Source organism: Panthera uncia, chromosome D1 (genome assembly GCF_023721935.1).
Source record: "Panthera uncia isolate 11264 chromosome D1, Puncia_PCG_1.0, whole genome shotgun sequence".
Lineage (NCBI taxonomy): Eukaryota > Metazoa > Chordata > Mammalia > Carnivora > Felidae > Panthera > Panthera uncia.
The window spans coordinates 13045683-13061259 of NC_064808.1; the positions used below are offsets into that span (position 1 = coordinate 13045683).

Consider the following 15577-nt stretch of genomic DNA (forward strand, 5'->3'; position numbering starts at 1 on the left):
CAATAAATAAAAATAAATAAAAACATTCAACACTGAAAAAAAAACATGCATTTATACCATAGATTTAAAACATATTTCATGGTTTTCAATTACAACATGGAATTTCTAAAGATATCTTCCTGGAAATGTCCGAGATCATATTTGGTCAAGAATGGTTCAATGGAAATACAAACAAGTTAAAGGAGTTTTTGGAGAGAGACAAAAGAAATACACTATATGGAAGAAGAAGAACAATGAACTGAAAAGTTGAGCATCACCTATTTCAATTGCCCAGAGCCCTCGCCCTTCCGCATGACTCTAAGGAGAGCATTTTTCACTTCTCTGTTCCTGAGACTATAAATGAGCGGATTCAGCATGGGGATCACAATAGTATAAAAAACAGAAGCCACTTGATCCTTTCCCAAGGAATAAGACTTACTTGGCTTTAAATAAGTAAAAATCATAGTGCCATAAAAGATGGCGACTCCCAGGAGATGAGAGGCACAAGTAGAGAAGGCTTTTTTCTTTCCTGAAGTGGAAGTAATTTTCAGGATAGTAGACAGAATGGACACATAGGACACAGATATTGTGATAAGAGACACCATTAGAGTGGAGCCAGCGACAATAAATATCATGATTTCAATGTCATGTGTGTCTGTGCAAGACAAGGCTAAAACTGGGGTTGTGTCACAGAAAAAGTGACGGATTACATTGGAGTCGCAGAAATGCAACCTGCTCATGCAAAGCCCATTGACAAAGGAGTCCACAAAGCCAATCACATAGGACCCAAAGATGAGGTGAGAGCAGAACCTTGCGGACATAACCACTGGGTAGTGCAGAGGATTGCAGATAGCGACATAGCGATCATAGGCCATTGAGGAGAGAAGGAAACATTCAGTGGCGCCCAAGAAGACAAAAAAGGACATCTGGGTGAAGCAGCTCGTGTATGAAATATACTTGGTGGAAGTCAGTAAGTTCTGTAAGGTTTTAGGTGTGATGACAGTTGAGTAACTGAGGTCGAGAAATGACAGGTGACGGAGGAAAAAATACATGGGGGTGTGAAGCTGGAGATCCAGGCGGATGATTAATATCATCCCAGCATTTCCCAGCACAGTAACCAGGTATATCAGGAGAAACAGCATGAAAAGGACCAGCTGGATCTCTTCAGAATCTGTCAGCCCCATAAGGATGAAGTCAGGCACATGTGTGTTATTCTTTCTACCCATAGCTTTCAACTGCTTTCAACTGTGAAAAAAATCAAAGTTGACCCTTTACAGGAATGACTTCAAAAAGTGTGTTTATGTGAATGACATGGTGTATTTACATTAGTGGGGTGTTTCTAGAAATTGATGGTAATGAGTGATTTATAAAATATGACTGAAAAAAATCTTAATTTGATTGCCAAATATAAAAGTGGAAATAAATTCACCTTTGAATACAAGATAATGAAAGCTAACATGTTGAATAATTAAAATGAGCCCAGTCTGTTCTAGGTGCTTCTTAATGTATTTAGTCCATGCGACATATTGTACCCCAGGTGCTACTACTCTTAGCCACATTTTTTATATGAGAAAAAGTTCAAGAAACTTATTCAGAGTCAGAGCTATTAAATGTTGCTCTGTGATTCTACAAGTTAGATTGACTCCAGAGAGCATGCTCATACTACTATATTCTTGTTTATAATTAATTTCAGCAAACCTGAAAAAAAAGTTAGATAAATCATAAATGATGATATAAAAACAATTTTAACGCATCATTCAGTGTCCTTTTTTTTCAATATTATGTAATACAAATGACAAATTTCAAACTTAGAGGACTTTAGTTAAGTGTATTAAAATTGTAGACCCCATATTAGTTTTAGTTTCCAAAAGGTGTGTTTGCCTAATCTGAACATTTAAAATAAAAGTTTGAAAATATATTCATTACTCATAGACCCTGATTCTACTAACTCTATATTTCTGATTCCACAAATCCTGACATTACTTGGGGAAAGTCTAAATGACATGTGTATGCACACTGTTCTGATAATGTCCCCATTATATTTGATCCCAACTAAATTAAGACCTCTAATTTTGGGAGAATAATACTTACTGTGAACCAGAATTGGAGGGGAAAAACCTTTCTTCCAACACGATCCGCCTAGAAGTTTGTCAGCCTCACGTTCTGCTCACAAATCAAATATGAAAAACATTTGAGCTGAAAATTTCTGTAATATAATATTTGTTTTCTTTGAGATAAGTTCTCTTTAAATTTTAGTGCATTCATTTTATTTTAGTCTGAAATAAAAAATAATCAACCTGGAAATTTTGTTCAGGTCCTGGTCAAACAGGAAAATTATTTCTAAAAAGAATATCAGGAATCTATTCTGAACATAAGGAGAGCAGAATATGTCTTACCTGTCATCCTGATAATTCCAGGACACCTCATGTACTGGGGACTGAAGATAATGCAACATTTGGTCATCCCTGTGGACCAATTTCTAAGGAAGATTGCTTGGCATGTCTCCAAGGACAAAAGTTCAAGGACTAAATGTAGCTATGATAGGTTTGAGAAAATAGTTGTCTTTTTCCTTAGAAGTCACACAATGAAGAGTCTGATGGTGTGATTTTCTTTTGGGATGCTCTAAATTTTTGACTGGGATGGTGAAGAATTTATTTCTATTTTTTCTTGTGTTCAAATACATCAATTTATATCAAAGTTTTACCATTTTATTTCTCCTATTTTATAAGGCTTACGGGCAAGGAAGAATAATTTTTCCTCTACCTTTCTAGATTCTTGGCTGAGACACCCCCTCCTCTCATAATAAAAGACATATTAACAAAAGAAAAACAAACAGAAGTGTAATAACTTGTATATTTATTGTATACATGGGAGATTGTAACCAGAAAGAGTTAGGGGGCCCCAGAAAAAGAGAGAGCTTTCTTAACATAAGAAAAATCATTTTAGGTCCTGGCCATCTTGTGATCTATGCCTGATCAGCACATCTTACCCCAAACATATTTTTGAGTTATTTTTGCAGGATTTAAGTCTCTTTGAGCCCTCAAACACTGGACCAGTTGGAGCCAGGGAATTGATGATACTGACTCTTGCCCGCCCACTCAACTTTGGTCAACTATGACAGACTCTATCACCTTAAGGTGACTTTTGCCCCAATTCTATGCTGAATCCCCCATTGTGTCAGCCCCTTCATGAATATGCATGCACCCTTAGCTTAAAACTTCCCCAATTTTGTTGTCTGAGGAGACACTGTTTAGGGAAATATCCCCAGTGTTCTATTTTACTTGTTGCAAGTAAAATCCTTCCTTTCTACTCCTTGACATGGTTGTATCTTTTGGCTCCACACCCACCAAGAGGTGAACCTAGTTGCGGGTGACAAGATGACCAAGAAAACTAACTCCCCAAGTGGCCCAAGTCACCACCTTAAACACTATCTCCTGTTAAACACAAAAGATGGAAGCCAGGTGTAGGAAGTTACTAGGAAAATCACAGAAAAAAAGGGCATGCTCGTTATTCAGATTTAAATTCATGCCTTCTCCATTCTTGGTAGTTTCTAGAGATTTAGTTCTCTTCTTCCTGGTACAAGGAGGGAGACATTTATATCAATGGAGATTTTCCTTATAAATGTAAATGTCTTTTACAAAACAGTGAGTTCTACTTGGTTTCCAGAGTTTCTGTTGTGTCTACTATTTCTTAAAAATCACCAGCACAAGAAAAACGCTTACGCCAAAGAGACATATTTTGGGAGTGGCAAATTCCACTTCCCTTCAGGTTCAATTAATTTTTTGTTTGTTTTTGCTTCTGCACCTAGTAATGACTTCTTGTTTTATTCACATTTTTCTATCTGTTTAATAATACAGGAAATTCATATTTGCATTATTAATCTGAGTGTTACTTCACTTTTAACTTATATGTAGTGATATTAATTATTCCCATTGTGGCCTATTATTAGATAAGGTAAAGTTATATTTTTTTTATTTCTTACTTGACTAATAATAATTCAATATTTTAAAAAGTCTGTGTTTTTAATTTGCAAGCTAAATGACACATTTTTTTCTTTTTTTAATATTAATTTTATTTTTTTAATGTTTATATATTTTTGAGAGAGACAGAGACAGAATGTGAGTGGGTTGGGGCAGAGAGAGAGGGAGGCACAGAATCTGTAGCAGGCTTCAGGCTCCGAGCGGTCAGCACAGAGCCCGACGCGGGGCTCAAACTCACGAGCTGTGAGATCAGGACCTGAGCCGAAGTTGGATGCTCAACTGACTGAGCCACCCAGGTAACCCTCAAATATTAATTTTAAATTGTGTTGCATGCATGCAGAAAATGTGACCTCTTTTAAGTTAAATTGTGTAAATTTATTGATATTTATGGATTAATTGCAATCAATTAGTATAAACAGCTCATATATGCCAGGAAAGAAAGGCTTATATGTTGATATGGAAGTCTGGCTTACCAACTATAGTATTTATAGATTGTAAATTCTCAGCAGGGGGAAACAAACCAAAATACGAAAATCAGTGATACAACATGTTAGGAAGTGAGAAGTGCTGTAAAAAAAATAAAATGTAAAACAGCTTAAGTGACGGAGTAGGGGCACGAGGAAGCAATCAGACATAGAGTGGTCAAGGTAGACTTCAATGAAACATTGGCATTTGAGCAAAGATTTGAAGGAAGGAAGAGTTAGTCATGTAGGTACTTGGACAAAAGTGTTTCAGACCATTGGAAACATCGGTTGATGGACCATGCAGTTGGAGGAATAGCAAATACTGTGTAGTAAGTATCATTCTATTGTGGGAGCAGAGGTGACCAGAGAAATAACAGTGAAGTACCTGGCTGTCAATGGTGACAAAGGCGGTGAGGAAGAGCAAAGTGAAGAGAGTATGGAGACAGTTGGACTTACTATCTTCAAATAACCTTTATTCTCAGAGAAACCTTTAGTGATAGGGTCACACTGAAGGATGTGGAGACACACAAAAATATCTGGAGGAAGTGAGGGGCAGATCAATGGAATAGTAGAAATAATGTTCTATACAATGATTTCCTTCTTCCTGAAGCCAGCGTCCATCTTGTCAGTTCAGATGGAAGGATGACCACCAGAGGTTCTATCAGCTCCAGGTATGGGGCCGGTCAAGGAACACTGAGCTCAACGGGTAAAGACGCCTGCTTATCATTCAAAGGAGCCTGTACGTAGGACAAGTACTTAACCAGAATCACCCTAGGGATATAATCATCAGACATGCTTAATGAGCTCTCCAACATAAGGAGTAAAGATATATTTTCATATCCCAAGTCTCAGAGCATGCTAGCATGACCACATGGGCCTCCAGTCAACGCATCCACCTTCCCAGGGACCACTGCCACAAATTTTACCCTTAAAAATCCTCACTTTCAAGGTATCAGGGAGTTCAAGACTTTAGAGCATTAGCTCCCTGTTCTTCTGGGTGGTGCGACACCAATAAATAGCCTCTTTCTCCAGGCAAAGCCTCGGTGTCCATTTTTATTGGCTTGCTGTGCATGAGTTGGAGAAACTCTCCTTTGGTTTGGTTACATTCCTAATGTTTTACCTCACTTAATTTTGGCAAAAATTGTGTAAAGATACACTGGAGTTTGTATTTTGGGGTTTTTTTCCTCCAAATTTTTATTTAAATTCCAGGTAGCTGACACACAGTGTGCTATTGGTTTCTTGTGTAGAATTTAGCGATTCATCACTTACATACAGCTCCCAATTCTCATTACAACAAGTGCCCCCCTTAATGCCCAACAACTATTTCCCCAACCCCCCACCCACCTCCCCTCCAGTAACCATCCGTTTGTTATCTATAGTTAAGAGTCTGTTTCTTGGTTTGCCTCTCTCTCTCTCTGTCTCTCTCTCTCTCTCTCTCTCTCTCTCTTTCTCCTTCTCTTTATTTTTTATCCCTGTATTCATTTGTTTCATTTCTTAAATTCTACATGATTGGAATCATATAGTATGTGTCTTTCTCTGACTGACTTATTTCACTTAGTCTAATACCCTCTAGCTCCATCCATGTTGTTGCAAAAGTTAAGATTTCATTCTTTCTTGGAGTGCCTAGGTAGCTCTGTCGTTCAAGTGACCAACTTTGACTCAGGTCATGATCTCACAGTTTGTGAGTCTAAACCCTGCATCGGGCTCTGTGCTGACAGCTCAGAGCCTGGAGCCTGCCTCAGATTCTGTGTCTCCCTGTCTCTCATCCCCACTCACACTGTCTCTCTCTCTCAAAAATAAAAACATTAAAAAATAAGAATACAAATATTTCCTTCTTTCTTATGGCTGAATAATCTATTGTGTGTGTGTGTGTATATGTATGTATATATACATGTGTATATACATATGTACACACCACATCTTTTTCTTTTTCTTTTTCTTTTAATTTTTTTTAATGTTTATTTATTTTTGAGACAGAGCGAGACAGAGCATGAACGGGGGGAGGGTCAGAGAGAGAGGGAGACACAGAATCCGAAGCAGGCTCCAGGCTCTGAGCTGTCAGCACAGAGCCCGAAGCGGGGCTTGAACTCACGGACCGTGAGATCATGACCTGAGCCGAAGTCGGACGCTCAACCGACTGAGCCACCCAGGCGCCCACACACCACATCTTCTTTATCCATTCCTCAGTCGATGAACATTTGGGCTTTTTCCATAATTTGACAATTGTCGATAAAGCTGCTATAAACACCAGAGAGTTTGTGTTTTGACTCACTTTTACAATTTTCATCCTTTTAGAGGAATGTATTACACTGAATAAATGCAAAATAACTTATATTTTCTCATAACACCAATATTTTTAGTTTCCTTTCCTGAAATGATTTTTTTCTTTTTTACTTGTTGCCTTTTAGCTATTTTTAGATAGTTTAATCTACCCATTCTCTGCCCCATACTTTGAAAGACAGTTATCCAGTGCAAAGTCCTAAATTATTCTACACTTATCAAACAATATTCTGAGATTTATTTCTAATTTTTTAAAAATTATTTTAGAGAGAGAGAGAGCTTGAGCAAGGGAGAGCGGCATAGGGAGGGGAAGAGAGAGAATCTTAAGCAAGCTCCACATTCAGTGCAGAGCCCAACACAGGGCTCAATCTCACAATCCTGAGATCATGGCCTGTGCCAAAATCAAGAGTCAGATGCTTAACCAACTGAACCATGCAGGTGCCTCTGAAATTTATTTCTGAATAAGCCTCTGATCTTTGTGTATGAGCACAAGTGTGAGTCTAACACTACCTGATATCAATAAGTCAATTTCATTCTATATGTTTTATTTTCATTGAGTAAATTGTTTCTTCAGGAGTTCCTGCAATACTTCTTAAAATAAAACAAGTTAAGAAGAATAATCTTATGATTTTTTATCTTGATATAAAGGTATGTTAAATGTTGTGACACAGAAGGCAAGCTCAAGGAACACAAATGGTCAACAGGAATGTTATAAGGGCACCGTAAGTTTAACAGATCGGAAAAACAAAAACATTCTGCGTTTTCATATTGAAGCCCAGTGCATCATATATTTTAAATTGAATAGTTTTTTAGCATATTTTTTTAAAAGAAGAAGATATATGGCAAATTAAATATGCCCTGATAAGTTCTGGGACACGGTCCCAGATATGAGGTAGTGGATTATCTGGATTGGTCAAGGGCAAAAGTTTTGGGAGAGCCTGGCAGAAAAAAAGGACTGAAGAAACGACAAAGGCATGCATGACCTATTATGGAAAGATTTGTATTACAGGGTCCAAAGAGAAGGTACAGAAAGAGCAGCTAGAAGATAGACTAGTATAAGGGAAAGTATACCAGCAACAAATATGAAGAACATATTGAAAAACAAAGATGGACATTTGGGCATAAGTGTGGGCAAATAAAATATACTACTACTTCTTATGCTGGGCAAGAAAAGTGTGTTATGTTTTTGCTCCTAGACCAAGAACAGCAAAAAATATTAATATAAGAGAGAAATTAAATACATAGTTTTATAAATGCTAAATAAATGTTAAATCTTGAAATTATCTACAGCAGAATATACTTGCAATGCAAGAAAATAAAAATAATACATACAATTAGATCCAGGGTAAATATAAGTCATGTGCAAAAGCTACACAATTATAAAACAAATTGAACAGTGTACTTAGAATGCATGAATGAAAATCCTTGGTGGAAAAGGGGGGGGGGAAAGGAAATATAATCAGTTGAATAGTTTTGAAAGCTGCTGGTGAAAAACCTTCAGAGCAATCAATCTGAGTCAGACGCTGTGCTCAGAAGGAAGAAGAAACTCACATAGGCTTAATGAAAGAGAATGAATGATGAGCTAGACAAACAGTAGCCTCAAAAGGCCCATAAATTAAAGCATAGTAAGGGGGGCACCTGTTGGGATGAGCACTGGGTGTTGTATGGAAACCAATTTGACAACAAAATTCATATTAAAAAACATAAAAAATAAAGCATAGTATGTCTCATAAGGTGTCACTTACCATAGTTTATAACGTAAGATGTTGCTTTGAAAAATGAAGGTTGCAAGAGTCAGAGCCCAGTAATATAGATCAGAGAAGAAAATTAAAAATTGCAAAGCAAATACATATATGGGCACACACAGATCCCTTCAGCCTCTCCCAAGGCTGAAAACTGGGATTCTTCATTTACGTTGTTTGTGATGTGTGACCTATGAGAAGCCCCTCCAACTTACGCCAATTATTTAAAATTATTTATACCAAGTATAATTCAGAGTGTATTTATTTACACATCCTAACTGTTGAAGGAAAAAAGCCCTTTGAAAAGAAGTATATCTGCTAGTTATTATGCCAGTTTTAATTTATAAATAAGCCATGTTTTTTGAAAGAATTCTAGAAATGGAATTTTCTACTAATCTTTTTGAATATCAATATGCACATGACCATCTGACTTCTACCAAAGAAAGACACAAACAGGAGAAAAGCAGAATCTATCCCCTCTATGCATCCATCACTGTACAGGACACAGAAAGCAAAGAAAGTGTTTACTTACATATTGTGCACATGATACGTTTCCTAAATGTGGAGAGCACAGATATGAATAAGTAAACTCTGCTCTGAAAGAGCTTACATTCTTGTTGGCCAGAAAGAAATATTATTAATCACACACGTGTTCTTGTAAAACAGCTTCATCAAATTTATCTTCAGTCCCTTTGGGCATATATTTTATTTTATTTTTTTTTATTTCTTTTAAGTTTATTATTTGTTTTCAGAGAGAGAGAGAGAGAGAGAGAGAAAGCACGGTGGGGGAGGGGCAGAGAAAATCTCAAGTAGGTTCTGCACTCTCAGGGCAAAGCCCAGTGTGGGCCTGGGACCCAGGAACCCTGAGATCACAACTTTGAACTGAAGTCAGATGCTTAACCGACTAAGCCACCAAGACATCCCTCAATGTATATTTTAATTTTTTAGTGTTTATTTATTTTTGAGAGAGAGAGAGCATGAGTGGATGAGGGGAACAGAGAGAGAGCGGGGTGGGGGGGCAGGGAGACAGAGGATCTGAGGTGGTCTCCACACTGACAGCAGTGAGCCCAATGCAGGGCTCGAACTCATGAACCTTGAGATCATGATCTGAGCTGACGTTGGACGCTCAACGGATTGAGCAACCCAGGCATCCTTCAACGTATTTTTTAAAAGTGGTTGCCAGCAACTTTGACTACTGCTCGGTGACTTATGCACAGCAAAGGCAGTACTGAAGGACATGTTCTTTCCAGTAGTCATTTGTAACAGTGCCTGAGGGAGTCCATTGAACGGAGTCCCTTTTCAAGGAAAAACAAAACAAAAGCCCAGTTTCTCCTTTTAATACCATAGACTTCACCGAGCATGTCTGCCTGATTTGGAAAAACAAGCATAGTTGTAATATACTTCCAAATGACTCAGGAATTGTGCTACAGCTGCTGCTTTATTTATCGACACACACAGGCATTTAAATGTTTACCAAATGTTTGAAGTTTGGGAGGCACATTATGGTTTTTTCGAAATAAAACTCTGCTGTGTTTGAGTTTAAGACCATACTCCGCCACATAGACATCACTTTTCTATGCCATCAAAGCTCACGTTTAACTATGTGGCCAAATGAATTCACATGATCAAGAGATTGCCTATATTACCCAGTGTCCGTTGACATTGTATTTGCAACTCACTGTGTAGACAGTATGAATAATCTATATGCTGAAACGAACTCCTCGTGCGCTGATTCAGTACTCTGCATAAACAAGTAAAATAATATTTCACCTCCCAAATTTCAAAACTCTTAAGTTATGATTTAGTTTGCGTAAGCCTTTGGGTTCATTTTCCGATTTTCCTGATTGTTGCGGTAATTGAATGCCTGAAACCACCCGGGTGAGTTTTAATTGTAACATGCACAGATTTGTCATGAAAAAAGTTTTCTATGCATGACTCTCAGGAGAGCATTTTTCACATCTCTGTTCCTCAGACTATAGATCAGTGGATTCAGCATCGGAATGACGATGGTATAGAATACGGACGCCACCTGTGCCTGGGTCAGGGATGATGTGTTATCAGGCTGCAAATACGTGAAAATCAGGGACCCATAGAAGATAGTGACGCCCATGAGGTGGGAAACACAGGTGGAAAAGGCCTTCTGTCTGCCTGCTGCAGACTGGATCTTGAGGATGGCCGAGATGATGGCAATGTAAGTGACTGTGATGATGAGCAGAGAGCTAAGAAGGGTGGTCCCAGCTAAGACAAAGATCACCATTTCTGTGCTGAACGCATCCGCACAGGACAGGGCCAAAAGAGCTGTGGTATCACAGAAGAAATGATTGATGCTGGAATCACAGAATGCCAAGCTGCTAATCACACAGACGGATATCAGAGAATTCGTGAAGCCTATTGCATATGGCATGACTCCCAGCCCGTTGCACACTTTCCGGGACATAACCACTGAGTATAATAAGGGATTGCAGATTGCTACATAGCGGTCATAGGCCATTGATCCCAAAAGAAAACACTCACTACACACCAAACCCACAAAAAAGTACATTTGAACAAAGCAGGCAACGAAAGAGATGGTTTTCTGTTTGGATTGGAAATTTACCAGCGCCTTGGGTGTTACAGTGGAAGAATAAAATATGTCAATAAATGCTAAGTTGCTAAGAAAAAAGTACATAGGTGTGTGAAGACGAGAGTCAATTCTGATTAACATGATCAGCCCAAGGTTCCCCAGAACAGTGAACAGATAAATAAAGAGGAACATTAAAAAAAAACTGACTTGTAGTTCCGGGTGATTTGCAAATCCAGAGAGGATGAAGAGAGTGATCTCAGTGAAATTGTTCCCAGTCATTTTTATCAACTCAGGCCTTTTACTTTACCTGCGGAAAAGCAGAAACAAAAGTCAGAAAAGAATTCAAGCTTAAAGACTTAGTACCCAGAGTTGACCTAGACTCCAATTATGAGAGGGTCAAAGATGGCAGAATGATTTTGGAAGAGATTCTTCCTGGAATATACTACCTTCTACTCCAGTCTACCGTTGGGCCCCAAATCATACATTTTGCAACTTACCTACTGGAATCAATTATATGATGCTCTTAGAGAATATAAAGCCTATTTAGGAAAGAAAGTTCTATAATTTGTGAATTCAGTGAGACCTTTGTGTGGCAGTTTTAATTTGTCAACACCTAACAGATACTTTAAAGGGTCATTTTAGGAGCTTAACAAGATCTTATATGAGCACATCTAATAGTTTCTTGTAGTCAATAAAACTTTGCTAAGTTTTTTAAAGAAAACATATATATATATATATATATATATATATATATATACATATACACACAGATATATAGATATATATACACACACATATATATTCATGTATATATATATGAAAAATCCTGCTTACTTTACATATTAATGATAAAATTCTTTACACCTTTTTTGTCACATACCCTTTCTATTGGTGAGTAAAGAAAGACCAAACATGAGAGTTAATCTATATAACATAGCCAAATTGTTTTGTGCATACGCTCAACAAACATGTTTGCTCCTAAATAAAGCACATGGTTATCTGTGACATCAGGCAACAGACAATTCATTGCCAAAAACAGTAGTTTCCAAGTCAAAAATAGAAAGGCTAAAAATAGTAAAATAAATGTGATTTACAACCAAGTATTAAAACACAGGTGATCTTACTAGAAATTAGAGAAGTTATTTGCCTAATTCAGGTGACATAAATATGATGGTTAATGCAAGTTTGTTTCAGATGTTTAACACTCCACCCGAGTGATCCAAAGGGACTTGATGTTGTATTAAGGAGACTTGATCATTCAGTGTCTCCCATCCTCTCGAGGGTGCCTATTCATCACCAATCCATTTAACAAGCATTTAATCAATGAAGGCATTTTTTCTTGCCTTTCATTAGAGGCACTTTAGTTTTCTTCTTGTTTATTTATTTATTTTGAGAGAGAGAAATCGAGAAAGGAGGATAGAGGGGCAGAGGGAGAAAGAATCTCAAACATGCCCTGCACTGCCATTGCTGAGCCCGACGCAGGGCTCAACCCCACAAACTGAGATCATGACCTGAGATGAAATCAAGTCAGAAGCTCAACTGACAGAGTCACCCAGGCACCCCTGGAGGCACTTTTCTTAAGGTTTACTGAAAGATGCAGTCAGGTAAAAAGAGGAAGAGAAAGGTTTTCAGTGTGAAAAACACGTGCACACGTTTTCAGAAAGAAAAGATTAGACTTAACCTGAGATTTAGTCATCCAAACGAAGTCTCTTTCGGTCATCTTCCTGTGATTTTGAGGTTTATTATCAGATAACAGGAAGAGAAGACATCATTCAGTATTCACCAAATTCACCATTAGTTTTTGACATATATTTCCCTTATTTGCAGTTCTGGATCTCACGAATTGTTAATGCGACAGCTTTCATCTGTTGCTGTGGTTTAGCACAGAGCTCTATTTCCTATATAATGGAACTCTATTAATATTATGAAGTTGATGAAAAAAATTGCTGGTGTTGAGGAGAGTTCTGGGTAATGTGTCTATTATCTTTCATTGATAGAATGGAAATGACACCCAAGTTAACTACAATAACTATTTATTTTCATGTGCCTTGTTGAGAATTAATATCTACTGCTTTAGCTCAAAGCTAGATTCACATTCAGGATTCGTGTTGTTCTTCATGTATTTCTAATGCAGTCCCAGGACAAAGAATTGTCTTCGGAAATGTAGTGTGTTAACACTCTTCTTATAGCAACATCTCTTCCCAAATATCAAACTCATATCATAAAGGAATTGATCAATTAGCATCTTTGATCTCTTGAGATTTGCATTTTAATTGTGCCCAAAGGCTTATTCTTAATTTGCCTGGGATACATTTCCAATGGAAATGTTCAGAAATACATACCCCTTCCTTTTGTGTATTTCACTTTAAATGGCAATGGATATACTGAAAAATATAATTGATATAGTTTTGAAAGTCGTTTTTTATATTATTAGCATATATATAATATATACATAATATATAATATATACACAATACATGTTTATAGAATATAAATCATATATAATAATATATACATACAGAATATAGGAAAAATATATTCTATTCATATATTTTCTATATAAAATCTATTTTATTATAAAATATGTTCTAATCATATATTTTATCTACTCATATAAAATATATTGAGGGGTACCTGGGTGGCTCAGTTGGTTAAGCGGCTGACTTCAGCTCAGGTTATGATCTCATGGTTCGTGAGTTCGAGCCCCAACTTGGGCTCTATGCTGATAGCTCAGAACCTGGAGCCTGCTTTGGATTCTGTCTCCCCCTCTCTCTCTGTCCCTCCCCACTCACACTCTGTCTCTCTTTCTCAAAAAAAATAAATAAATAAACATTAAAAAATTGTTAAAAATATATTGAAAAATATTTTATATATAATAATATATTCATATAGAATATATAGTATGGTATCATGATATATGATGTTATATGATTATATGATATATAATATATAATTCATATGATGTGATAAAATATAATATATAATCATATATTATATATCATGTCACATATATGATATTATAACAGTGCAATATATATGTATATGTAATACAACTATAATATAATGCATATATAATAAATATGTAAATATATGAAGATTTTCTAAAACACTGACCACCACGACAATATATGAGATACATGATGTTAGAGAATATCAGATCACTGTTGCCTCCACCTGGGCTTCTCAGACAACCCTCCCAGCAAGGAAAAGTGAGCTTTTCCTATCTACTGATTAAATGGTGTTATTATACATTGAAATTACATTACCGTGATGTCAACAAATCATCTATGTATGTTTTTTAAGGTATATTCATTTTTTCAGAGACAGAGACAGAGCACAAGCAGGGGGGGAGATAGAGAGAGGGAGACACAGAATCCAAAGCAGGCTCTAGTCTCTGAGCTGTCAGCACAGAGTCCCTCGCAGGGCTGGAACTCATGGACTGCAAGATCATGACCAGAGCTGAAGTCAGCGCCTAATGGACTGAACCACCCAGGCGCCACTATGTATTTATTTTTAATGCAGGTACTCTGATTTTTTGCTGACTGTGCTCAGTGATGCACACATGGAATCAGTAAGAATGAAAATGCCATCTAGGAAAATAGACAAGAAACCTGAAGTAAAAACTCAAACTCTACTCCCAGTTTCAGGAATGGCTGATAGGAACTCAATTCACATCATTATTCCATTTGTTGTTTGTTTACTGTTTTAAAGCCATTTCCTAGGCCACACCCCTAAAACATTTCTGGGTTAGTAGGATCAGACCCACAAAGGTAAATTTTTCAAAATGCATCAGGTCTGTTGGTGATTGACAAACATCAGGTTTGAAGGACCTCACAGACTCGCCTAAATTATTTTTCTACTGGAATTGTCATCTCTTTTTGACTTATCTCTAAAAAGGGGTTAGAGAGCACCTGGGTGGCTGTCCGTTGAGCATCTGATTCTTGATTTCGGCTCAGGTCATGAGCTCATGGTGAGTGGGTTGCAGACTCCACTTGGGATTCTCTTTCCTCCTCTCTCTGCCCCTCCTCTTCTCATGGTCTATCTCTCTCTCTCAAAAAATAAATGAATAAGCTTAAAAAAATACACTAAAAAATAAAGGAAGTTAGTATTACAATGATTAAACAAGATAGATTCTGCATTGGAAAGGGGATAATCCTACTTTTCACACTAGAGATTTTTAAGAAGGAATAAAATCTACTATATATGTGTTATCACTTACAGATGATCAGTAGACTCAGATATTTAGACAAAAGGAACAGAACAACATTTTTTATTTGCCCTGTTATGTATCTTGAAAAAAATAAAACGTTGAAAGTCTTGGATCGTATACCTGAAATCTCAAATTTCTATCCATTCTTTATTTTTTCGACACCCATCTATTAAGAAGCTATTAAATGACAGATACGGACAGGACTTGTTTTCTTGCACTTTACCACGCGTCACCAATATTGCATTTGTTTTTTTTTTTGTTTGTTTGTTTTGGGTTTTTGTTTTTTTTTTTTTTGGTGGGGGGGGTTGCCTGCAGATTGAAGGTTTGTGGAGACTCATTGTCAGCAAGACTGTAGGTGT

The 15577-nt window shown here is 37.1% G+C and overlaps 2 protein-coding genes across 2 annotated transcripts; both read right to left on the minus strand.

Moving 5' to 3' along the window:
* Positions 1 to 257: 257 nt before the first annotated feature.
* LOC125916061 (olfactory receptor 8H1-like) lies at positions 258 to 1205 on the minus strand. Its single transcript, XM_049622239.1, has one exon. The coding sequence runs from the start codon at positions 1203 to 1205 to the stop codon at positions 258 to 260; it is 948 nt and encodes a 315-aa protein (XP_049478196.1).
* Positions 1206 to 10354: 9149 nt separating this feature from the next.
* Positions 10355 to 15005, minus strand: LOC125911413 (olfactory receptor 8I2). Its single transcript, XM_049615270.1, has 2 exons — positions 14920 to 15005; positions 10355 to 11315 (listed from the first exon to the last, which is right to left on the minus strand). Exon 2 carries the CDS (start codon positions 11285 to 11287, stop codon positions 10355 to 10357), a length of 933 nt encoding a protein of 310 aa, XP_049471227.1. The 5' UTR covers positions 11288 to 11315; positions 14920 to 15005.
* Between the last annotated feature and the right edge of the window lie 572 nt (positions 15006 to 15577).